At 33.4% G+C, this 26082-nt stretch overlaps 1 protein-coding gene across 3 annotated transcripts in view; it reads right to left on the bottom strand.

Moving 5' to 3' along the window:
• The window catches only part of ATP11B (ATPase phospholipid transporting 11B (putative)), a 105393-nt gene that overhangs the window by 58630 nt on the left and 20681 nt on the right, over window positions 1-26082 (bottom strand). For 2 of the 3 annotated variants that reach the window (XM_037525166.2, XM_054700401.1), the window contains exons 2-9: window positions 23562-23678; window positions 18719-18808; window positions 17045-17125; window positions 13756-13863; window positions 12868-12996; window positions 11953-12056; window positions 3087-3134; window positions 1082-1146 (exon numbers count right to left, since the gene is read on the bottom strand). In XM_037525166.2, the coding sequence (XP_037381063.1) occupies window positions 1082-1146; window positions 3087-3134; window positions 11953-12056; window positions 12868-12996; window positions 13756-13863; window positions 17045-17125; window positions 18719-18808; window positions 23562-23678 (742 nt within the window). Of the gene's footprint in view, window positions 1-1081; window positions 1147-3086; window positions 3135-11952; window positions 12057-12867; window positions 12997-13755; window positions 13864-17044; window positions 17126-18718; window positions 18809-23561; window positions 23679-25892; window positions 25917-26082 lie in introns of those variants that run through there. The other variant, XM_054700400.1, reaches the window with a different exon arrangement.

Genomic DNA, 26082 nt, shown 5'->3' with positions numbered 1-26082 from the left:
GTGAAGGAAAACATAAACAACTGGGATTACATCAAACTAAAAAGCTTCTGTACAGCAAAAGAGACACTAACCAAAACAAAGAGACACCCTACTGACTGGCAGAAAATTTTTGCACACAATACAACTGATAAGGGACTGATGACAAAAATCTACAAAGAGCTCACATGACTCAACAAAAACAAAGTAAACATTCCAGTCAAAAAATGGGCAGAAGAGCTAAAAAGAAACTTGTCCAAAGAGGCAATGCAAATGACTAAACAGGTATATGAAAAAGTGTTCAACATCACTTATAATCAGGGAAATGCAAACTGGTCCAACCACTATGGAAAGCTGTGTGGAGGTTCCTCAAACAGCTAAAAATGGAGCCACCAAATGACTCAGCAATTCCACTCCTAGAAATCTACCCAAAGTAAACAAAAATATTAATTCAAAAAGATACCTGCACCCGTATGTTTCTTGCAGCACTATTTACTATTTATATAGAAACAATCCAAATGCCCAAAAGTAGATGACTGGATCAAGAAGATGTGATATATATATATACAAGGGAATGCTATTCAGCAATCAAAAAAGATAAACTCATGCCATTTGCAGCAACATGGATGGAGCTTGAAGGGATCACGCTCAGTGAATTAACCCAGAAGGAAAAAGAAAAATATCGAATGGTTTCACTTATAGGAAGAATATAGGAGAACCAAATAAGGGATCAGGAAAAAAAATTAATAATAATAATAAATAAAACAACAAAATTGGCAGGCAACCATAAATAAGAGACATTCTATGAGGGAGGGGGAGGAAAAGGGATCAAAAGAGGGGAGAAAAGAGCACAAGGGACTATGGTGATGGTTTACGGGTGAATTGGTGGAAATTTTATGGAAATACATAACGATGTAAAAGATATAAATAAAAAATAAATTATTAAAGAAATACAATGTGAAGTATTAACACAATCATTGGAGAATTATAAACATTTAGGTACATCATCAATTATCCAATTAAAACATCATAACGCTGTGTTTATAAAAAATTTCATATGAATAATAAACATGAATCTACAATGAAAACATGAGTATATACAAACCAAAAATTTCTTTTGTGTTTTTCAATCTGGCTCCACGAAGCAAGAGACTCTCTGGCCCCAGAGGTCTAGGGAAAAAAAATAACCAAAAGCAATGACTATTAAAAATTCAATTCAATTCTAAAATGACATCTTCAGCAGAATATACTTGAGCTACAGTTATAACACTGCTTTCATATAAAACCAAAATCTTAGCTACTATAAAGCTGTCTAAGCCAACCATGATGTTAGTTACCATAAGTACAAATACCTGCTTTAGCATTTCAGTCACTTTCAGATCAGTGGCTCAGAAATAAAATTTATGTAAATAAACTCACAAAGCTACTAGTTTCAAAGATTTTAAACATAAAACACAATAAAATAAAAAAGCAATGATTTTAAAATGTTTAACAGAAGATGGAATTTGAAGCTAAATTAATAGTTTTCAAAGGAAGATATAAAAGGAAAATGCAATTAAACATTAACTGTAGTATGAATTGCGTATAAATGCATGAGTTCTGTACAATTAAAATTACACGGGATTATAAAACCTAAGTAGATTAGTACTTTTTCTAGGCAAGATAGACATTACAACTTGACTACTTGCATTGCATACTTGGACCACAGATACTCTTGCTGTTTGAATTTGTCTCCATAAAGGAGACAAAAAACAAGAACAAATAATTATAAAGGAAACTGTTTTCTTAGTAATAGCAAAATGTTAAGACTCTGTTGTAGATAAGTAACAAAGTCTTAATTTTGCTAGTATTTTTTTTTTAGTTTCCATAATGATTTTATTTTTTTCCCTCCTAAGCCACATTTTCTTTTTTTTCCCTTTTTTTAAAATTTTATCTATTATTTCTTATATTTTTCTACAACTACACAGTTGTCCAAGTCAAAAAGAATCTGAACCAATTCAGAGGATGTACATAAGCCCAAACACTGTGAAAAATTCAATGAATGAAGGAGATGTTTGGAACATGGTTAACAGTACGTACGGTTTTATTAGCTATTTAGATTTGGAGCACACTCTATGGATGTCAAAATCAGTATTCAGGAGCCATAAAAAAACTCCTTTTCATTTGGTATGGTTCCAGCAGAATAGAAAAAACTATGTGCTCTTATCAGCAGGTAAAACTGAGGTAAGACAGAAAGTTTCAAATTAAAAGATAATTTATCAGCTAACTAAGGTTGCTTCGGCAAAAAACATGGCTCACTTTTTTTAAATCGTTCCAGATGCTAAGGTAACATAATTCATCCTACACTTAACAAAGACCTCACTACAAAGTTTACTGAATGTTGTTAATGTTTATTAAAATTGTGAATCAATGCTGATGTATATTTTTGGTGACTTATTTCATGCAGCCAATGTAAAATGAACATGTCTCCAGAAAAGAAATGTTAATTTGATTAGAAATTTAAAGGTTTATTCCAAATTTACTCTAATCCAGTCTTATGGATAACATCATCTCATCCTATTAGCAAATCTTTGAAATTGTCCAAAACCGCTCATATAGGAAGAAGAAATCAACCAGAATACTGAAGGCAAGCAATCTGAAACAACCAAACAAATAAAACCCAATCAGAAGAACTGAGGTTCTGGATTGGCTACTAAAAACTCTGTAGTTTGTGCTGAATGAGTCTGAAGTGAAGAAGACCACAATTTGTACACATGCTAAACATTATAAAACTTTTTTTTGTGTATTCTAGACTTTAAATGTCGTAGGTATAAGTGTGTAAGGAATTGAATGTGAACTGTTGTGTTTCTGTTACTATCTACTATTATTAGAAAAATAAATACAAGTACACAAATGATCTGATTAAATTATTTTAGAATCATTTTATGGCATTTGTTTCACCTTTACATGCTGCTGCTACTGCTAATTAGAACATGAAATACAAAATGCTTTTAAATTAGCCCTCTGATGGTTTGCTGCTTACTTACCTAATCTCCTTTTAGTTTGATTTTAGTTCTTCCCCGAAACAACTCTTACTTAAAAGTAATTGAACAATTCAAACTTATTCTTACCTTACAATTTCTTCCATTTGTTGAGTTATTATCATTCGTCCAATGAATCTATCAAAGAATTTACCATGTTACTAAAAAAACCACTGATGTGTATTTATGAAATAATAGGTGGAAAATTTTAGATATATTTGGCCCTATATTTATACATATGAAAGTCAGTAATTCTGTATATACATATAAAAGGTCCAATATTCATGTCAGAAGTTATAAAAGTAAATACATACTAAGCTTTAAAAAATATAATATTCTTGCCATTCCCATTCCAGCTATGAATGAGGTAATGAATTAAAAACATATTTTCAAAATAAGAATACAAATATTATTGCTATTATCAGTCTGGTTATCATGAGTATATATTACTGCTACAAAGATGTATATATTACTAACCCAACACTGAATGCTCATACATTTCATCAGTTTACTAAATAATGCCTCCGGTGGCCAAAATCATTCATTCACTCCTTCATTTTCTTATTCATGCATTCATTCATCCAACAAATACTCACTGAGCAACTACCATATGTGAGTTCAGTGGTGGGGACAGAGCAGTAAGTAGAAATGCATCAGTGAATTACACAGCTCTTTAACTTTTGTTTGACTGAAATGTGGAGTGCCCTATTCTCACAATGATTTTTTTATGGCTTGTCCTTTCAGTTCCAACTACCAAAACAGCTCCACAGCATACAGTCACTTCAAGTGTACAATTACTTTATGCGACAGTGAGAGGTACATTCTGAATTGAAGCAAATTATGGGCAGGGCTTTAGTATAGCAGTCATATTTTCTAGTCATATAACTAGGACTAGAAATAGTATTCCTTTCCAAATGTCCCCTATCATCCTTCCTTTTTTCAGGTCACAGATGCTTTTTCTCTTGTACACTTCGACTTCTTTGTTTTTTACTAATCTCTACTTCCTTCAGCTCCTTGTATTAGAAAGAAATACTGTTTATTCATTTTTATATTATTCCCACTCAATGAAATTTTATGTAATCTTGGAACTAAGTCTTAATATTAGACTTAGATTCAAAGAACTAACTCAGTAGGTGTCTCCCGGGGCATCTTTTACATATGATGTGGGATCAGTTATTTAATTTTTTTTTGAGCTAAGCTCCAATACAACAACTGTTTTCCTTCATTTTAATCTGTCCTGTTACCCTTGATTCTAAGTCACTTATATCTATTCATGTCAGTTCCATGCTAGACTAACCTATGTTTCACTTTCATTAACCCTTTCTGCACATCCACACTTTGTTTTGTTTCAAAGTGAAAACAGCTTTATTGTTCACCTTTCTGATTATAAAGATTATACGTACTGACACATTATATAAAATGATTCTGACAATATAAAAAGACATCGAAAGGGAAATAGTCACAAGTAATGGCACTACTCAAATACAAACACTATTTTGGGATATGTTTACCAAGCACATATAAGTATGTACTTAAATATAAAAATGGGATTAAAGCATGAAAACTGGTGGTAACATTTTCCCTACTTAAAATATTCTATCAAAAACATACATTTATTTTATTTTTAGTGGCCACACATAGCGTTGCATTTTTGGATAACTACATAACTGATTTAAATAATTCACTACTGATGGAAGTTTAGTTTTTCCAACTTATGGCTAGTCTAAATAATGCAGTCTATATAACCTTGTATACATTATCACTACACATTTTTTTAAAGATTTTTTAAAATTTATTTATGCATACAAGAACTGAGTGTAGGCCAGAGATGAGGGAGGGGTGTGTGTGTGAGAGGATTCACCAGAGACAGAGTGGGAAGCAGATCAGGTGGATCTACTGAAATACACTGCTGAGGGGAGCAGCGGGTGAGACAGGAGAGGTCTGCTGTGCCATGGGGATTAGCTCCTTGGCCTGGATCTAAGCAGTGGCTGGCCATAGCTTGATAGCAATGAGGAGTCAAGGCTGATACAAATGTTTTTGGGCTGACCATCAAAAAGGATGAACTGTCATCAACTGAAGTGGAAAAGGCTGTTGGTAGAGTTCTGGAGGGAAGATCAGCAGGTCAGTTTTTAACATGATTAATTTGGGGTTTTTACCACAAATTCAAGTGGAATTATGTGAAAACATGTCTTTGGGCCTAGAATTTGGGAAAGAAATCTGGGATAGAGACACAGATCTAGATCTGGGAGTCTTTAGCATGTAGATGGTCTTTAAAATCCTCAATATGGAAGAGACCATGAAAGGAGGGAGTATAGAGAGCACAAATATAGGGGAAAGGACAGAGGACAGTCCTGGGGCTCTTTAACATGAAATTCAGGGAGATGATGACAAATCCGCATAAGAAACTGAGAAGGCAGGACACTACTGAAATAGGAGGAAAACAAAGGGAAAGGAGTGTCCTGCAAGTCAAGTGAACAGAGTATTAAAGGAGAGAGTGATGAACAATTCAATTACTAGATTTTGATTTGGTAAACTGGTAATATTTCCTAAAAGTAAAACAATGGAAAAGTCAGGTATTGATGAACGCATTAAAAGTGATCATTAAATGACTGCAGAACTGAGGCTACTAGCAGGGAAGGGAAGGTGGTAGTTGGAGCAAAGTGGGGAGGGTGCCCAATGGTATGGTAAATAACTATGGGTAAACTTGGTGGTGGGTGTGATGTGGCGACATACATCTGAGGAGGTATGAACCTATTCTCCTAACTTATAGTGTTCTAAAACAATGTTATTTTAATTAAAAAAAAAAAAGACCATTAAGAATACTGTGTGATCTAGAACTTTGGTTGTGGGGGAGGGTAGCACATACACATATCAAGAATGAATCTGTACTGTTGAAATTATAGTTTTATAAATGAATGATAAATAAAATTTCATTTAAAAAAGAACACTATACAGTAAGAGGAAATACTTTCTCTGGAAAAAAAATCACAAAAACAAACCATATTCATTCATCAAATATTAGAAAAGATGGAGAAGAAAAAGGTAATTAAAAAGCAACTGAAATCATACCACCAAAAAATTAACAACTAATATTTTGAAATGTAATTCTTCCAGGTTTGCAATTCTTTCTGTAGCTATCAACTTTTATATCTTGCTGCCTAACTTCCTAGCTAATACAGAATTGTATATTTATTTTTTTATAAATGTGCTCATATGAGAGCTCCAACTCTATACCTTCTTTTAGCTAACAGTATATTTTGGCATATTCCCATTAAATTCTCTAATCTCTAAAATCATTAAATTTTTCCAAAAAAATTTTAATGCCTACATATTTCATCTTATATCTGTACCAAACAGTCATTTAAACATTCTCTTACATGGACATTTAAAGTACACTAAACACTAAATATTTTCCTTATATTTACCATGTAGTAAAGTGAAAAAAATATAGTTATGGATGTATCTTTACAGTTAATGGGTTCCTTAGGAACAGAAACTATGCTAAGTCTTCTTATTTATCATCTATCACAAGCAAAAAGTAAATGCTTAAAAGTAAATTTGCTAAATGTATGAATAAAAATAATATGCAAAACAGATTTATGAGTAGTGAGCTAGATAATTCATTATCTTTCCATTACAAATGATTTCTGTAATATATTATATAGTTATATTACATTTAATATAATTACATTCTATAGTTATTTATATTTAAAACAAAATACATACTTTCAGTAAGGGAGAGAAACAGAAAACAGATTTTTGCTGCCTTCTCCCAGTTTTCCAAGATAACTTAAAACCATCCACCATAGCTTAGTCATATTTAATCTTATGCTGCATCATTTTCCAGTTTTTAGTAATTTTTTAAAAAAATCAACATTTTCTGAGACCAGAAAATATAGAAATCCTCACAGTTAAATGTATCTTAGAGTTTAAATCCTCTTAAAGTATATAACTCCAGATTTTTACAATTAACTAGAATATTCTGTACTGCATTTGACTGTGATGAAGGTGCAAGAGATTTATAACATCACATAGAGAAAATTCCTTTTTTTAGGAGTATTTTATTTTATTTATTTTTTTAAAATAAATTTTATTTTTATATTCCCCATACAATTGCAACCCCCTTATTTTGACCCCAATCCCTCCCCTCCCTGCCCCCCATCCCCCATAGAGTGTCTCTGGTTCATAGTTTTTTGTTGATTTTGATTTTCACTTTCTTATAGTTATTCATTTGAGAAAATTCCATTTTAAGGGTTCAAAACAAAGACATGTAAAACTTGAAAAAGTCAAAGACTAATGGCAAGATTTTGAAATATTTCAACCAAGAGAGGCAGATGTATAATGTGACAAGAGCTGAAGGCGATTTTTACAGTGTAGTTAAAATTTATATTCTATTACCAGTAAAACTGAGTAAAAATTAGTTTAACCTGTCATACAAGTTTTAATAATAAAAGTTGTTTCCATCCATAGCTCACTTTAAATGGCAAATGACTGAAAGATGATTTTCACTGCAAACTGTTAAAATGAGTTAGTTACTCTGTTCTTTTCCCTCCTTTAAAAACAAGATCTTTTAAAGTCAGGCTCTATTTTCTTTTCCTTGTCTTCTTCTTTTCCAGAGCAAAGCCTTGTCTGGTTCAACTATACCTAGCACTCTCTGGTGAATATTCTTACCCTTTTGGGTTGGGGCCTATAATACAATTTATGTCAACTCTGGTGGGAAAATCTTGAGACCAAATCCCTTATTCTCTTCTATGTTGCCTAGGTTTGTGTGTAGGGCCAGAGACTTTCCTATTTCAGAAACTGAGGGAGATTAATGCAGCTGGCTGGCATAGGGGGCTGCCTTTGTTCTTGGCAAGCAGCTGCTGGACCTCTGCTCCAGTGCTGGGCCCAGTGGTAAGTCTCGATGCCTTCCTCTGCGAGGGACTGGATTCTTCACCAGGCAACATTTTCCTCTCTTCCTTTTCTTCCCGTGTTATCTGTACTTTCCTGAAATCTTACAGTGAAATCTTTCAAGTTTAAATTAGAGTGCTTTTGCAATAGGCATTCTAGAGTATAGTTGGATATATTGCCATAACAGACACCTGTAATGAGTTGAAATGTCAGTACTCCAAGTCTGACCAACTAGGAGTCAGTGAATGGGGGCATCTCATCTCACCCACCTTTAGGATAGATCAACCTTCCAGTTGGGATCATAGATGTCTGCAGTGAGGGAATGTTGAAATCCCAACTTTCTGGGATACTAACTACCCAGAGGGCTGGGATGAACCAGTAACAGCAATAACCCTGGCCAGGATTTCTACTCATTTTCTATTTTCCGTATGTTACATTTTCTCCACTTTGTGCAAGCAACTGACTTTCGTGGTATGGGGTCTGGGTGAGGAATTCAAGTGAGTATCTGGAATCAGGTCTTAATAAAATTTAGAATCAATCACCAACTCACCACAGAAGAGAGAGTTTGAGTAGCAATTGGATGTGGAGTAAGCTGGAGAGTTTTTTTCCCTCCACTATAAGGAGTCATTTTCCTATTCCTCTAATCACACTGTCCTCTTCTGATCACAGTCTTTGAGCCTTCTGGGATCTGGCTTGGTTGTGTTCAAACTCCTTCATATTTTTCACTCCTAAGTTCCAATTTGTGGGGCAACACAAGTCTTCTTTCGTATTTCTCCTTGGAACTCATACTACTGTCTCTGTGAGAGCCAACATGTACCACCCCCTTCCCCAACCTCCATTTTAGCTAAGCCCTTTGGGATGGCATCTGAAGCAGCAAGGGAGAGCTGCTACTGTTGGAGGAGCTCTAATACTTTGGACATGCCTAGAAGAGAGGTGAAGGTTTTTGCCACTTCAGACTCCTAAGCTTCCCCTTACAGAAATCCAATGAAGACCAAATGGTGAGAAATCTTTTATTTCTCAAATTTAAAATGGATAGGAAAGATATTTTGGGGTTAAATATTTCATTAATAATTGTAATTTTTTACTTTAAAAGATTTTGGTCTAATATTGTTTGCTTACACTGAGAAGGTAGTTTTCTGTCTTTCATATTTGTCTCTTAAAGTTAGACAGTTAGAGCAAGGAAGGCAATGCCTAAAGAAAATTAAATGGCCAACTATACCCAGGACCCCAGGAAAGATCTGTCAGGGCTTGAACACCCAGAAGGGAGAAAGGCAGCCCTCCACCCCAACATACAGGCAGGTGATAAAGTCCAAGGAGAACAAGAAGCACCCAGAGCAGGGGAATTCCATGAAATTGGCAGGTTTGTGGGTGATAAAACACTAAATAGGTCAAGTAACACTTCAAAAAACAAGTTTCCCCCTCCCAAGGGAGAGGTGGAATAGATTGACACCAAGACAACTCAGGCCAACTGCCCTACCTTGGCACCTGTTGCCTGGACTGATAAACTATACCCCAGGAAGGGAGTGAACAGTTTCTGTACCCTCTGTAAGACTGGACTCCCACATTTCCCTCACAGTTGCCCTAACCGAGGACTCTGCTTGCCTACACCTGTTTCTGGGTGTACTTTCATTCTATCTCTAAATAAAATATACTTTTGCTTCTGCTGAAGACATGCCTATGAATTCTTCTTACACCACAGCCAAGGACCAAGAAACCCTGAAAACTGACATTAAAACTGTTGTATTTTCTAACTCAAGATTTGGCTTTTTCCACCTTGTGGTACTGTTCTGGTCTGTTCCATGGGTAGGAAATTTTATTTCCCCTATGTGTTTCTAGTCTTGTAAAAGGGCCACCTCCAGACTCTTTATGGTAAAAACTGTTAAATTACTTTGGACTTTCTAGTAAACTATAAAGGATACTTATTGGTTGGTTAGAAAAACTTCTAAATTGCTTATTAGCCTGTGAAAAATTTAGAGATTTTTTAAAAAATCTAACTTTCTTATTAAAATTAATTTGGTAAAAGAGAACTACAGAAAGAAAATGTGGCTTTTTGTGAGCTAAACTCCAACCCTAAGAGTTCTGATTAGGGTCTATGAACAGGCAAAATGCAAAGAAATCTTAATGTATCCTCTCTTGACCTCCTCATGATCTATGAATAAGGTGTCCTTTTGTCCCTCAGAAATGGGTGTTCTCAGAAAGATCAAGTAGAAACAAGGACTCTGGGAAATAATCTGACTTTTCTCTGATTGAATATAAATGGCCTTAGTCTTGGGCCCTAGAAGTTTTGGTAACGGTTAAAATCAGACACTTATTTTAGCTTCCATGTTATACTGGAAACGTCCTTGATATAAAAGTACATAGGAGGAGAATGTAGCTAAACAGGTATAAAAACTTAACCTAGGGCCTCCCTGGTGGCACAGCGGTTGAGCACTGGGTTGCGAAGCTGCCCGCAGCCTCTGCAGTGCCGGTTCGATCCCCGGCTGCTCTCCGGCCACCGGAGGAGGGTCCCACATGGCGTGCAGACCTCTCCTGCCACCCCACTGCTACCCTCAGCAGCGTACTTCAGTCCTTCTGCCTGCTCTGCTCCCCACTCTGGCTCTGGTGAATTCTCTCACCCTCCTGCGCTTCTGACTGTACCCAGTGCTTGTATAAATAAATAAATAAATGAATCTTTAAAAAAACAAAACAAAACAAAAAAAAAACAACATAAAACCTGTTATTTGAGGAATTAAACTATCCTTACATGGAAAATGGGTATGGCACTGGTGAAATTGTCCACCCATCCAAAATTTCTCCTAGGAATTTAAGGAGGCCTTAGGAAACTGATGCAAATTACCTGCCCTACCTTCTTTTTAACTAGAGTCATTCTTAGAAGTACAAATTAAAAGACTATTTTCTTATCTGAAGGGATTAGTAAAGAACTATTTAGAAATTGAACTAATAAAAGTTCTCAGTGGTTTCACAAATATTGGTAAAGTAACAATTTCTTAAAATTAGTACACATGTGGATGGCCAAAATTTTAAATGAAAATTAATAGATGTTTGTCTTTGTGTCTTTTGCTCTGAAGGATTATTATATTAGAATTCTTATATAGTTGACTTACAAATGGTGCCTATTTAATAACCCAAAATTTAAAAAAAAAACCAAGATCTTTCAAAATCTAACAAACTGGGAATGCAAACTGGTCTAAAGACTACGGAAAGCTGTGTGGAGTTTCCTCAAATTACTAAAACTGGAGCTACCATACAACCCAGCAATTCCACTCCTAGGAATCTACCCAAAGGACACAAAAACATTAATTCAAAAGGATACCTGCACCCCTATGTTTATTGCAGCACTATTTACAATAGGTTAAGATATGGAAACAATCCAAATGCCCAAAAGTAGATGACTAGATCAAGAAGATGTGGTGTAGATACACAATGGAATACTATTCAGCAATCAAAAAAGATAAATTCATGCCATTCGCAGCAACATGGAGCTGGAAGGGATTATGCTCAATGAAATAAGCCAGAAGGAAAAAGAAAAATATCAGATGGTTTCACTTATAGGAGGAATGTAGGGGAACCAAATAAGGGACCAGGAAAAAAAAAGTAATAAATTAAAAAAAATCTAAGAAACTAAAAATTGAAACATAAATTTTAAGGTTCTAATTTAAATAAAGTATCCTCTAAATAATACAGTAATGAAGACAAAGATATGGCCCCTGATTATAGGAGGGGTGTTGTGCCACACACACCAATAGATTATATTGTTCCAGTATTGTTCTAAGAAATAATCTTACTCTTCCTTTAACTACTATTATAAAGTGAGCCACAAGTTCATAACAAAGTAGGTAATGGGAAGCATCTGTGAATTAAAGCACTACTTTTGAAATAATATTTTTGCCTAGAAATCCAGTTAAGTTTTGCTTGTAGCTTTCTTCCCCTCTTAACTGCACTCCTTCTTTCTCTTCCCCAATAATGTCTATAATTAGCTAAAAATTTCATTTTATTATGTTTATGATCATGAACATGAGATCTGTAAACAGGATTTAAAATGAGTATATTGAATATCACACTATACCTGTACAAGTCTGCTTCTGGTTGCTGACATTCTATTACAGCTACAAGAGTATCCAAATTGGCAACTGTTTGTAATACTGCTGTTTCTGGAACTGCCACATGTGTCTGGGGAGAAAAAAGATTAGAACACTGTAGTAACACTGTAACAAGAGTAACTTGCCAGAGCAACAAATATTAAGAAGCATGCAAGTATTCTAAGATAATAATAGTATACTTAATCTATAGAATGATCATTCAGGAAAATCTTTTCCCAGAGCTGAGGGTACAAGTGCTAAATTAACTATGAATAGTCTCTAAATTCTTTAAAAGTTACATGTTAAAACAAAATAAAAACATCTAAAAAAAGGATTAAATCGCAGTGTCAAGACACAAATGTCCTTAAAAATCATCTATTTCGAATCTCTTTACAGATGAAATAATTGTATACTGTATTTGACATCACTCAACTAGATTGCTGAAGTAAAGAAAAAGAAGAATGTAAAATAAAAAGGAGCAAAGGGAGCTATCATACCTATCTAAAAAGTCCATTGCATATAGAAAAAATTAAGTCTGGTAATCTACTGCTCAAGTTTATTATAAACAACTTAATGGGGAAAAATGTGCATTTTCACCCTTGATTGTATTCTGAAAACTGAGAAAATTTAAACATGTCCTTCATCTAAAAAAGCAGCAAAATATTAAAAGATTGTATTTTTCCTGAAAACACTTTTCATTTTTTCCTTAACCATGTGAAAATACTCTTGAAATAAAGATATGACACTATTTCTTTTAAACAACTTAATTTCTGGAGTTTCTGCAAATTAAAAACTTTATCCTTTACTAGAACAAACTTCATGACCTTAACCAAAGGAAAATATCACTACAATCCAGAGACTTGTTTACTAAAAGTAATACTCAAATACAAACATGAACAAACCTTCAAATTAGTTTCTCCATCCAAACTAGCAGTTGTAATGTGACATGAACCATCAAGTCGGTCGGAGGACAGAAGCACCAAATCCGCAGGGAAAATTTCATCTTTGGCTATTCGGACAATATCACCCACCTATGAAGAATTTTGTGGAAAAGTGAATGTATATATATTAAAACACTAGAACTTATTTTTTATTTTTATTGGGCTTCAAAGAAAGTGATCTATCACAATATTTTAATATAGGAAAGCAGGTTCTTAACTGAAATGTGATCATACTAGAATTATATGCTGTGAATATGGAGCTTTGTCAAAATATTAAAAATAGACCTATCATATGATCCAACAATTTCACTCCTAGTTATCTACCCAAAGAATGTAAAAACAATGTTAGCCAAGTGATGAAAACAACTGATGTGCTCAATTATAGATGAGTGGATTAAGAAGATGTGATATAAATACGCAATGGAATACTATTCAGCTATAAAATGGGATGAAATCTTGCAATTTGTGACAACATGCATAGTATTGGAGGTTATTGTGCTAACATGAAGTAAGTCAGAAAGAGAAAGCTAAATGCTGGATGACTTCACTCATTAGGAATATAGAGAAACGAAACCAAGGAACTGACAAAGCTAAACCAAATAAACCCTTAAAGTAAGACTGTAGAATTAAAGGTACTAGAGGGAAGAGACTGTGGAGGCTGAAGAAGGAAGGAGTTGGAGGGGGAGGGTGCCCAATGGACTACAGTGGACAAGAATGGGTATGATAACCCCTAAGTCACATACAGTGTTGTAAACCAACCTTACCTCGATAAAAAAATACAAATTGAAAAAACATTATATGTTGTGATACCAATATATAACGGATTTTGATTATTTACTAAATACATACCCGAATGTTTTTTGATCTAGTTTTTACAAGGCCACCACTTCGAACAACATAAACAGGAGCTCCATTTACTTCATTATCTGAGTTATGTCGCAACCAATCTTCATATCCCTGTAAATATCCAAAGGGGGAGGAAAACACTTTTTAGTGTAATTAGAACACAGTTTTGTCAAGTGGGAAACAAAAAGCCAGAAACTCCTCCAAAACATTTCACAAAAGAATTGTATTAGGCTTTTTTGATGCATATATTCATAGGTATTTGACATTTGTTCCTACTAGAAACACTGTTCTCTTGGTTTTTATTACTGGTTTTCATAGTACTCTCCAATTATCCCTCAATTTCCTTATGGGAAACTCCTTCTATGTCACCTTTATGGGCTATTTCCTTACCCTTCACTCTTTCACTATAAGAATTCTTCTATCCTTTGTCTTAAAACATTTCTGAGATTAATAGCACCAGTCCTTAGATATGTATCTCCTTTATGGGAAGCATTTTTAAGATACTTAAATTATGTTGGCTCCATTTAAATGTGGCATGTCATTTTTAAGGAAATTTATTTGAGAATCAAAACATCTTTTCTGATACTGTCAAAAAAGCACACTTTTTTTTAACAGTCATACAACATTAATAGATGAACAATACTAAACATTAGTGAGACATGTTACCCCCCCAAGACAGGTCCTGCCTTTTCATGTATTGGGCCCCTTGCCCAAGTCATCTGGTTATATCTTACCTTCATCAATTGCTATTTTACCCATATTCCAAGATTCATGTCTAATATTCCCCTCCAGGAAATCTTCCTTAACTAGGCAAAGTGTTCCACCCTTTCTCTGAAAACGTACAGTTCATAGCTCTTACTACTAGTACATTATTAAACTATTATACTTATTTTTGTATTTGGGCTCACAGTGGACAAAACCATATATTTACCAGAGAACTATATTTTGCATTATACAACTAGAGAGAAGATTTAATATGCAAATATGGCTGGGGGTATTAAAAAAACCCCTAAAACCTAACTTTGTTCATATTAAAGTGTAAGTAATTAATGATAACAGGCTGGCTTTCATATTTTGATGAAAGTGCAAAGGGAAAAGTAGAGTAAGGGAGGTTAAGAGAAAAAGGGAAATTTGGAACAGGGAAACTTCCACTTTTACAATCTTTTCAAAATTTGCTCTGTTGATACAGTAATGGATATATAAACCTGAATTGAAGTACTATGTATGCTTATTAAATGAACAAAACTTAATAACAGTTATTACAAAAGAGAAAACTCTTGATTTTTGAAATTGGATTTCTAAGAAAGGGAGAAAATCCTTATAGATCCAATTTTCCCTTTGAAAATTATAGGATTTCATATTTTCCTTTTTTAGTTGTCAAGAAGTTTTTAACTACATTTAGTATTTAACTGCAATAACAATACTAATACAGGCTAAAGGCATAATCTTCCTGCTTCCTACCTTTAGAGTTTATATGTATTCACTTAACCCACTTTAAAAGGAAACAGGTTGTCAATTATGGTTATTATTCTATTACACTGTCATTTTTAGAAAATGGCATCACATTCCAGTTAAACCCAGTCTATCTAAGCTTGGCCAAATATATATTGGAAGACAAAGAGCAAGAATTATGGCAGCATTTAAAAAATATTTAATAGGGTAACTCATTTATTTACTCATTTATCAAACAAATGGAGTTACTTATTGGAGTTCCAATATGATGACCTTATTCTGGTAACTAGACATAACTTGGTACATAAAACAGACTACACACTTGTAAGGTGAAATATATGAATAGAGCAGGAAATGAAAGAGCAACATGATTGTTAGGAAAAACGTAAGACAACCAATGGGCCTCCCTGGTGGCGCAAGGGGTTAAGCACTGCACTGTGATGCAATCCGCAGCCTCTGCAGCACGAATTTGATTGATCCCCAGGCAGCCAGGGAGAAACCCACATGGCGAGGCAGACCTTTCCTGTCTCGCCTGCTGCTCTCCTCAGCAGTGTATTTCGGTCAGTCTGCCTGTTCTGTTCCCCACTCTGTCTCTGGTGGATCCTCTCACCCCCCACATCTCTGGCCTGTACCCCAGCTCTTGTATGCATAAATAAATACATCTTAAAAAAAAACAAACAAACAAGAAAAGACAACCAAGTGGAAATGATGCACAATTCTGCATGTGTGTATTTGTGTGTGTGTGTGTGTGTGTGTGTGTGTGTGTAGCTCAGGGAATAGTTTCAGGACAAATATATAAATTTGAGCACCATCAACATATAAGCAGCACTTCAAGATACTAGACTGAACGAAATCACCTAAAAAGAAACCACATACAGAAAAAATATACAACAAATATGTGGTACTTTGAGGAAATAAATGACAACTGAAAACCAAATAAATATGTAATTGTATGAAGTGATTTGGATGCCTGATTTACTTACACAAATTCTAGTTTCAAAACAAAAGTAAAGAAAAATCAAACTTACAGCAGTAGCATGATATTCTCTGACATGCTAGATACATAAATGTAACTGCTAATCTCTAGACTTCGCTTATCCTTTTTATGTAAGTAACAAATATAACTCCAGAATTACAAAATATTTACTAATTTTGTTTCACTATCAATTTAAACATCTTCTTTGACACAAGAAAATCCAATTAACTCTCTTTGAGGCGGAAGATCACCACTGTTTAATTAAGACCTTCCCACTTTGTGATGTGGTAGTTATATAGATATGATATTTCCATGAATTTCTTTCTTATGTGGCATGTTTATCCAGTAGTCCTGTTTTTCTATGCCTATATTTTTATATCAGTTCAAGATTCACCCAGAGTACTACTTTACATAAAAATCAACTTCACAGAGAAAGCTGTAAAATGTAGGAAAGCACCATACAATTTTTATTCACAAGTCCTCACATAAGAATTACATGCTCCACTTCCTACAAATGTATTGTATTCCCTTTAAACATTGTCAAGCTCAATAAGATGGTTACAATAATTAATCTGTCTCATATATAAATTGGTTTGTAAATATACAATGATTGTTTTTAGATGCTTCTTCGGTGTGTCAAGGAAAGAATATATCTTTATAATGGTAATAATTCTGTAAGTTAACATGTACCTGAAAATACAATAGAGTGGTTTCAGTTTAATTATATATGCAATATCATTAAACAAATATGCTGCTTTCTTATGGAAATTATTTTCATAACAATAAATGTTACTTTGAAGTGGAAATATTTAGCAACTACTGAATGACTTCAGAGGGAAGACAACAAAAGAAACCATTTCATACCTGCTTTATGGCAGTTACTGTTATCACAAAGAATAATGGAAGTCCACTGGTAATTGGACTGGTAGGTGTATCTATCATAAGCTAGATTTAAAAAAAAGAGAGAATGCAGAGTATTATACTTTTATATTGTACCTGTCACATTAATACCTAAAATCTCACACTTACTGGAATTCTGAAAACACCATAAAAGGTATACCATAGGAGAAAGATGTAGTGAGTTAAGTATTACTCATGGTTTCATAACTTCACTTTGTTGGCTATTACATGCAATTGTAGAATATATAAATCTACTGCATACCCACAAATATTGCTAGGGTGGACTCAATTATTCTGCCTTCTTAATATACAGAGTACTTAATAAGGTCTTTTGCAATATTTTTCTAGGAGTGAAGCTACAGCTGCTCAGAATTTCATTTCACATTTCTTTGTTCATCCTGATAAGTGCTGAAAGGTTGGTCAGCACTTTTTATGGAGATTCAGAATAAATTAATCACCACTAGGGAGAACGAACAAGGAACGGTACTAGAGAAAGGGTTTTCCTACTAGTGATTCTGTTATATACAGTAGAGCCAAAGGGTACAGCTGAGAAAATAATGCTGTGATTATGATCTAAATCATACAATTGAGGTTTCAATAAATTGCTAGAGAAGAAATTTCTGCAGCAATTATGTTTGGTTAGTTAGAACATGTATCTAATGATTAATTAATCTTATTTTACAGCAATTAAATTTGTTCCATTTCGCAGACAAGTTGGATTCCTGATCTTAGCTAGTAATCTCACAAATGCATACATTACGTGGATATGGTCAGAATAAATTTCTCACTTTTCAGAGAACACCAAGCTCATATTCCAGTGATAAAAAACCAAAAGTTTCTTCTTTGTTCAGAAAGGAAAGCATTTTTTAAAAATACTTGATTACTTTAAATTTTTTTTTTACTTGAAAAAAGTTGGGTTTTTATCCTTTTGAAATTCTATGTTCTACTGAGTCCAGTTTATGGAAAAATTCAATGCCACATAAAGAGACTGTTATGGTATTACCAGAAAATAACCTCCTTAAAAGAAAATGACAATCATTATTTTAAAATCTTGACTTATATTCAAATATAAAAATATATAATTGATATGCTGATGTGAGAAAGAGTACAATGTGAAATATTAAGAATTTGTCAAGCAGTTTAAAATAATATAGCATTAAGAAAATAGTCTAGTAGATAAAAATTTATACCCATGGGTACTCATAAAAATCTTTAAAAAAAAAATTTTAAAGCAAAATTTCATTTAAAAATAAAAAGCCAGAGAAATATTTTACTTTGTACAAAGATGACTCCATAGACAGAAATGTCCAAAATATGCATTGTATATTAAAAGTCAAAATATTTATGTTCTGAGGCATATCATCTAAAAGATGTTATTTTCTTGGCTTTAATTATAGTTATCAGCATCACAGTATATCTGTGATGAAATAAAATACAATGAATCTTAAAATTCATGTGCAACATTTCAGAACTCTAGATGGTTTAAATCAATGTATTAACTGAACACAATGGGAAAACTCTGCAGGAAAAAAATGGCCGTGCATTTAGAATGCAATGTGATTTAGAAAACTATCCCTGAAGAAATATTTTTAGAAATCATGGCCATAAACTTAACACCTAAGGAGTGATAAAGCTTACCTGAACCAAAAATATAATAAGAAAATAAAAGTTTGCCACTCTTCTGAATTGTTCAAATAAGTTTTTTGGAACAAAATTCCACACAGTATACTACAAAAAGAAAAAAAAAGACATTGATAAATTAATATTTAAAAATAATAAATGCTACATATATAAGAAAAGCAAAATCATATTTACTAAGCCCTTAGACAAATTCATGTTACTTCTGATGTTACAGAATTTCTAGATTTTTATTCTTTTTCTTTTAGCATTTATCGGCAATTTTAGCATAATTTTAAAAAATGAGATTAAACTATCAATAGGAGATATTAATTTTACTATTAAGTCCTTGATTTTTAGAAGTTGGAGGTGGCAGATTTACAGCAACACTTTAATAATTTATTTTGGACACTGGTTACACAAAACTAAACTTAATTCATAAAGACAAATAAGAGTTGGCTGACACTAGATACAATTTATTTTATATTTTATTTAGCTCAGTGTTACAGATAGAAAAACTGGTACTATTATTTAATTATGATTTCTTAAGTATGGAATATGGAAAAGTAAACTGTAGTGTGAAGCAGTTAAAAAATACTACAAATAAAGGATTATTGTTATAACTACAAAGAAAATCTCATAAAGGACATGAAAATGTGTCATAACCTCAATTTAAAAATTAAACAAAAGAGCATAATAGTTAACACTGATGGCTGGGGGTTAAATTGCTGACACCTAAATCCTATTCCAAAGTCATTAAATCTCTGGGTCCATTGTGTACCCTCAAAAATGAGGACAGTAATAATAATATTGTATTGGGTTGCTCTAAAAATTAAATAAATATTAATATATTTATGAAGCACTTTGACAAAACCTGGCTCATACTAATGTGTCTGTTGTTATTTTATTAAACAGTTCATAAACATACATATCATATATTAAGAGGGCAGGGTAATTAATGTATTACATTTTTACTTGTGTCACACTACTCATACTGTAATTTCATATATGAAACAGGGAAACATTTTATAATACTTTTACTTTGGATACAATCTTCCAGTGGTATGGAAGATCCCTAAGGACAGGGACATTTTATTTCTTATTTTAGCTTATACTACAACTTGGAACCTAGCTTGTGGATCAAAATTTTAATAAAAACAGATGAAATAAATAAATGTGATCGAAAAAGACTGTTTTTGGTAACTGTCCAGTTGTCAGGCAGTGAAATCTTAACGGTTACTGACCAATTCAAGATTTTTAAAGAGGCAGTTTATCTAATTTTCTCTGGTGCAATGTAAGATGGTTCTATCTCCAGAATTTCTGTATGTCAAAAAATTCACTTTGTAAAGTTTGAAACCTGAAACATCCTTTCTCACATGAAAAATTTTATAAATAGGGTTAGGTTCTCAGAAGAGCCACAAAAATCGATTTGACATAAGGGCATATAAAGAGTAATATAACTAACCACCTGTCTTTCTTAGGTGACAATGTATTTTCAGTTCTAATCTGGAACACCTAATGCATACATTTTCCTGTGGTAGTGGTAGCATCAGTGGCACTGGGAATGGAAATTATATTGAGGGCTTTAGAGAGAAGAGAGGTAAACACTTCCTGGGAACAAAGACATCACTGCTCAATGTGTACATAAGAGATGGTAACTGTGGGTAAAGTCACCTCCAGCCCATCTTATTTTGAGTAAAAAGACAGTTGTCTCTACAGGGGTCAGAGTATCTCCATGTAACTTCCTCAGTTACAAATCAATTACACAAAATTTTTTAAGAATTAAGTTGGCAATGAACTAAGTTTATATCAATCTATTCAAATCTTAGTAGTGACAATATATATTGTCTTCTAGAATCTTGAAAAGAGTAACTAGGTAAATTAGCAGTAAGGTAAATGGTTTCAGGCTATTTTCTTTAGCTAGCTCGGTAATAAAGTGGAGAAACCCAGAATAAAAACAAATTTACAAATATTAGAAATAAACTGTTTCCAGGTTTTTTGAAATACAAACATTAGTACATTGAATGAATCTAAATTTTATGGTGTTCCAGCTCAATACAGAGGGGGGACTCTAGAATAATATTAAATAATATGAAAATATTTCTAAGAAAAGTAACCTTTAGAATTCTTTTCACTACATGTAATAATGGCTAAGATAAACGAATCTGAAGTTATGCATATGACTGCATAACTGACCTTATTTTCTCTTAAGGCCTGATATTAAAAGAATCAAAACATTAATAAAATTAAATATTTTGCAAAGAAGTTTAAATTTAAGATAAAATAGTTACTATGATCAGTTAAACAAATCATGCATGTACAATGTGCAAAATGCACTAGAAGAGGAACAAAGGTTTAATATTAAACAAAAGAGATTAAGAATAAAAGATCAATAGCTGTACTCAAAGATAATATAAATGAAGAAATATACAAAGAAATCAAAGGAAAAACAATCCAAAAGAAAAAAAAATTAATGGAGGTTATACTGATAGGGGTATTCACAAGTAGGAAATAAGAGGTAAATAGAGTGAGAACATTTCACAAAGGTAGGACAGCATGAGTAAAGGCACAGGAGGAAAGTTCATCATAGTTTTGTGGGACAGAGATAATGAAGTCTAGAGGGAATTTAAGAGAAGTAGAAGGGTGATAAAAAGGGAATAATGAAGAGCTAGCGTCATTTATTTCAGCAAAAAAGTTGACACTCTATATAAATATCTATCTACATTCTTCAAACTGTGGTCAAAAAATAGAATTCCATAAAAAGATGAAATCTCCAACCTCTGCTAAAACTAAAATCTACATTTAAAAAACTGTGGTTATCAACATGAAATGTTGATACAGTGGTAGGGAAGTTTAACATGAGTTTATGGATAGCAGATACTCTGGCATAGGAGTTTAAGAAAGCACTTTAGAATATTAAGGAAATAAGGGAATAATGAGTCCTTACATATGCAAAAAATGACAATGGTTATTTAAATAGCTACATGTTGAAACTGTAGTGAAAAACATTTAAACCTAGTACTGCTGCATATGAAACAGTAATATAAAGATATCTGATCACAGTTTTCCAATATACCCAGCTTCCATCATTGGCAGAAGAACTCAGTGGTCCTGTGAGCTCCCACCAAGTAAGAATTACAAAAACTAGTTTTACAAGTAACTGTTCAAAGTCCTGGAAAGCAGGGGGGAAAGGGGGAGAAGAAAAAATCATGGAAAGTATCCAAAATGTAGACAGAAGAGAATTTAATTTTTGAAAATTGCAAATAGAGGGAGCATGAACTGTGAGCTATGGCTTCTTAACCTGGCTGATACCATGCTACAGCAAAATACTAGGGAAAAATTATACCTGTATCAACCAAGTATAACAGAGGTTAGAGAACAGGGATGAGAAAGTAGCTGAAAATTTAAAGGGAAAATACTGGTAGTGAGAAAAAGTGTATTAGGAAAAGACTCAAATTCGGAAGATAAATGATCCAAACTCAGGTTTACAGCTAAACTACACACCAAAAAGGAATGAACTACTGATGCTGCTACAACAACAAACTGCATCTCAAGAGTTAATATGTTAAGTGAGAAGTTAGATACAAATAACGAAAGACTGTATTGACTATATTTATGTGAAATTCTAAAAAAAACTAGTTTCAGAAAACACATCGGTGGTTGCTAGCCATAGAGTTGAGGAGAGGGACTAGCTGTGGTGATGATCACATGATGTTATTATACATTTATCAAAATTTAAACTGTACATCTAAAATTGGTAAATTTTATCGCACAAAATTTACACCCAAAAGTTTTTTTTTCCAAACTTAAAAATTTCAAGGACTTTTATTTCTTGCGTAATTTATTAGGAATTGAGTCATTACTCTAGAGCTCCTTTATTATTCTCGATGCTGATATTTCCTGCCACTTTTCTCTGCTTTAGAACCATTGTCCAAAATGGTATATGTCACTAATGGATGGATTACAAATGTAAATAATGTAAAGACTGAAAAAAAGGGCAGGGCAAAGAAAACGCTGACCAAGACAAGATCCTTGGGAAAGATGAGGCCAGGGTTAAGAGAAAAAAATTAGTCGTTCTGGAAGGAAAAGAAGGAGCAATATAAAGATGCTTCTAAAGATGGTCTGTTAAGTAATAGCTATGCTCTATGGAGAACTTTGCCCTCCGTCCCTTTGTCTCATATCCTCTATTACTATACTATCCAATAAGGTAGCTACTAGTCCCAGGTAGCTACAGACATTAAAATATATTAAAAGTAAATTTAAAAATTAAGCTTCTCAGTTACATTAGCTATATGTGGCTAATTATCATAAAGGACAGGGTGGAAAATATTTACAGCATGAGAGAAAAGTCTACTGGACCGTATTAATAACTCTATGATCTTCAGTTTCAAAATAAACTAAGACATCTTAAAAATGCCATAGGGGAAAAAAAATAAAACAAGCAAGAAAAATAGTATTTTGGTACTGTAAAATGTTTACACAGAGTTCAATCTAATCATGTTGCTCACTAGTGTGCAATTCTGGGAAAATTATTTCCTGTAACTTCAGCTCAAAAAACTGATATAAAATTAGTGTAGCACCACTTTGTAAAAGGTATCTCAGGGTTATTGAAAGCATTAAATGATCTGAGAAGTATCTAATACAGTGCCTGGGATGTGGCAAAAATATTAGTTTCTTTTTCAGTTGAAACTAAGGACAATCCTTGGCATGCATTTTCACCTGATATTAACAAATTCCTTTTATCTTACATATCACAATTTTGATTAAAACAAATCTACCAACCACTATTTAATTTTTAAAAATATAAATATAGTATACCTTTAAAAAATCACTTTTCAAAAGGGTTTATCTACAGTTTTCTTACCTTAGATGAAATGATACGGTTATCTATAAATTTCTGAGGTGTATAAAGGCCATTCTGAGGAAACCTGTTGGCTATGTAAATAGTTCTTGTGTCACTTTGATGTGGTGGGTCAAAACCCTAAGACCAAGCAAAAGAAAAAACAATAGTCAACAAATGAGTTTTTATGATTATTTACTTTTGGTTTTAACTGATCAGATTATAGTTTATTACTGACTTGGAACTACAAGTAAATGCCATCTACTTAAAATCTTAGAAGTCATTTTTTTCCTTTCACATAGTCTTTAGATATAAACTGCTTTATTGTGATTAATATGTCTGGTTATTCAGGTGACCATTTCTCATACATTATTCAAAATACATTTCTCATACACATTCAGTCTTTATCCAAAGTTCCCATCTCACAGTTCCCTTGAAATTCCCCAAGACTGAAAGTGTTAAATGTATCTCTTAAGTTTCCAAAAGTTACTTAACTTCTGGAAAATACTAAGAAGGGAAACTGGTTGCCAGGAGAATCAACCAAGTGACCAGAGGGGTGGAACTTGCAGTTTCATTCCCAGACCTCTGGGGAGGGGAAGCTAGAGGAGTTGGAGGTTGATTCAATTGACAAGGGCCGATGATTTATTCTAACATGCCCATATAATGAAGCTGCCATAAAAACCCTAGAGGGGCTTCAGAGAGCTTCCAGGTTGGTGAATATAGATTTGGGAAGAATGGTTCTCCTGAAGAGGGAATGGAAGCTTTGCACCCTTTCTCCATACCTTGCCCTGTGTATGTCTACCATTGGGCTGTCCCAGAATAACATCCTTGGTAATAAATCACTGATCTAGTAAGTAAATGAGTTTCCTGAGTTCTGTGAACCATTCTAGAAATTAAATCTGAGGGGATCATGGAATTCTCTAATCTGTATCCAGTTGGACAGAAGCCTGGGCAAGTGGCTGGCATCTCAAATGGAGAGTGTGGGAGACTTTGCCCTCAACCTATGGAATCTGATGTTATCTTTGAGTAGATATCTAGGGTAGAACACCCTGCTGATGTCTGAGAATTGCTTGGTGTGGGGAATCCACCCTCACATTGGAATTGGGAATAGGAACACTACATATAAAAGAATTAGGTAATACTTCTGGTAATGAAAAAAGAATCCATACTGTCAGAAATGCTACCACAACAGAAAAAAAGACCTATAAAAACATTTGAGGGCAAGGTTTCTTTTCTTTCCTTTCATTCCTTGGGGGTTCCTTGCCTTTCTCTTTGGACAGATTCATACTAAGTAACATGAAAGTGCTGTGTATATGTATGCTTAGTTAGTTTCGAGCACATCTGATGACACAGATTTATATTTTATTTCTTTCACACCCAGCTGTTTCAAAGAGTTTTTTGCCCAAAGTACTTACAATACAGTTAGTTGGCTATGGGTCTTGCCCAGATTTCTTTCACACAATTATCTACATATGCTAGTCACATTATCAATGACTCCCTGAAATATGTATGCTATAATTCTGACCACAAATCAGAAGATTATTCTCAAGGTACATTTAGAAATTATCTCTAATAGAAAAGTTTTCACTGGTAACAAGAATACTTATTCTTATGGTACTGAACTCTTTTCCAGGGTGACAAGTGAATCTTTAGGGCTCCTTTGTTACCACTTGGGACCTCCTGTATACATTAAAACCATCACCAAATGCAAGACTTTTTTTTGTTCTAACAGGAAATTATTTGAATTTCTCAGATTTTCATGGTAGTCCTGGGTTACATATTAGTACTAAGAAGTTATTAAAAGGTCAACAAAACTTGGCATTCAAAAACTACAAAGATCCATTTTTAGATATTACTAATTATTCTAGTTTAGTAATCTACTAAATAATGTGGTTGTCATTAATGCATAGCAGCCCTGTAAAATTCCATTAAACACAAACATATACAGATAGTGGAAATTCCTATATTATCTAGAGGAATATACTGTTTAGTACATCAGAATATTAACAATGTTGTGTATGGTTTTCTACTGGTGTTATTCTTGGCTTTAAAATTTTTATGTAACCTCAGAAATAGCTAGTACAGGACTGAGTAACTGAAATGCTTCTGTATGCTCCACAAAAACCATGTTTAATTTTGTCCATGGTATTTACATTGATAACCAGTTTTTCAGTTGTCGATGTGCAATTATGTGTCTGATTTAAAAATCAATTTCTTCAGAAGTATAGGTGTGGGGGTGTGAAATCAGTTCCCAATATAGGATTTGGAATTCACCCCTCTATCTAGAATATCACAACCATCTTAAAGAAACAGGTCATTTATTTATTCACAGATATACTGAATTTAACTACTTACTTCAGTCATGAAGGACTATGTGACTTGTTATATAGTCAAGCAAATCATAATAGTCTAATACAATTAAAAAAAAATGAAAGAATAAACAAATAGTTAGCTATTGCTATAATCTATGATTTTCTCAGAGGGTTTGCAGAAAATTTACAAAGTTCAAAAAGTTACAAGAGGGACACACAGGTAACTGGAGCAT

This window comes from Talpa occidentalis, unplaced genomic scaffold (genome assembly GCF_014898055.3).
Source record: "Talpa occidentalis isolate TD23 unplaced genomic scaffold, MPIMG_talOcc4v2.1 talOcc4.4, whole genome shotgun sequence".
Classification (NCBI taxonomy): domain Eukaryota; kingdom Metazoa; phylum Chordata; class Mammalia; order Eulipotyphla; family Talpidae; genus Talpa; species Talpa occidentalis.
The sequence above is the reverse complement of the archived record's forward strand: the minus strand, read 5'-3'. Positions and strand labels throughout refer to the sequence as shown.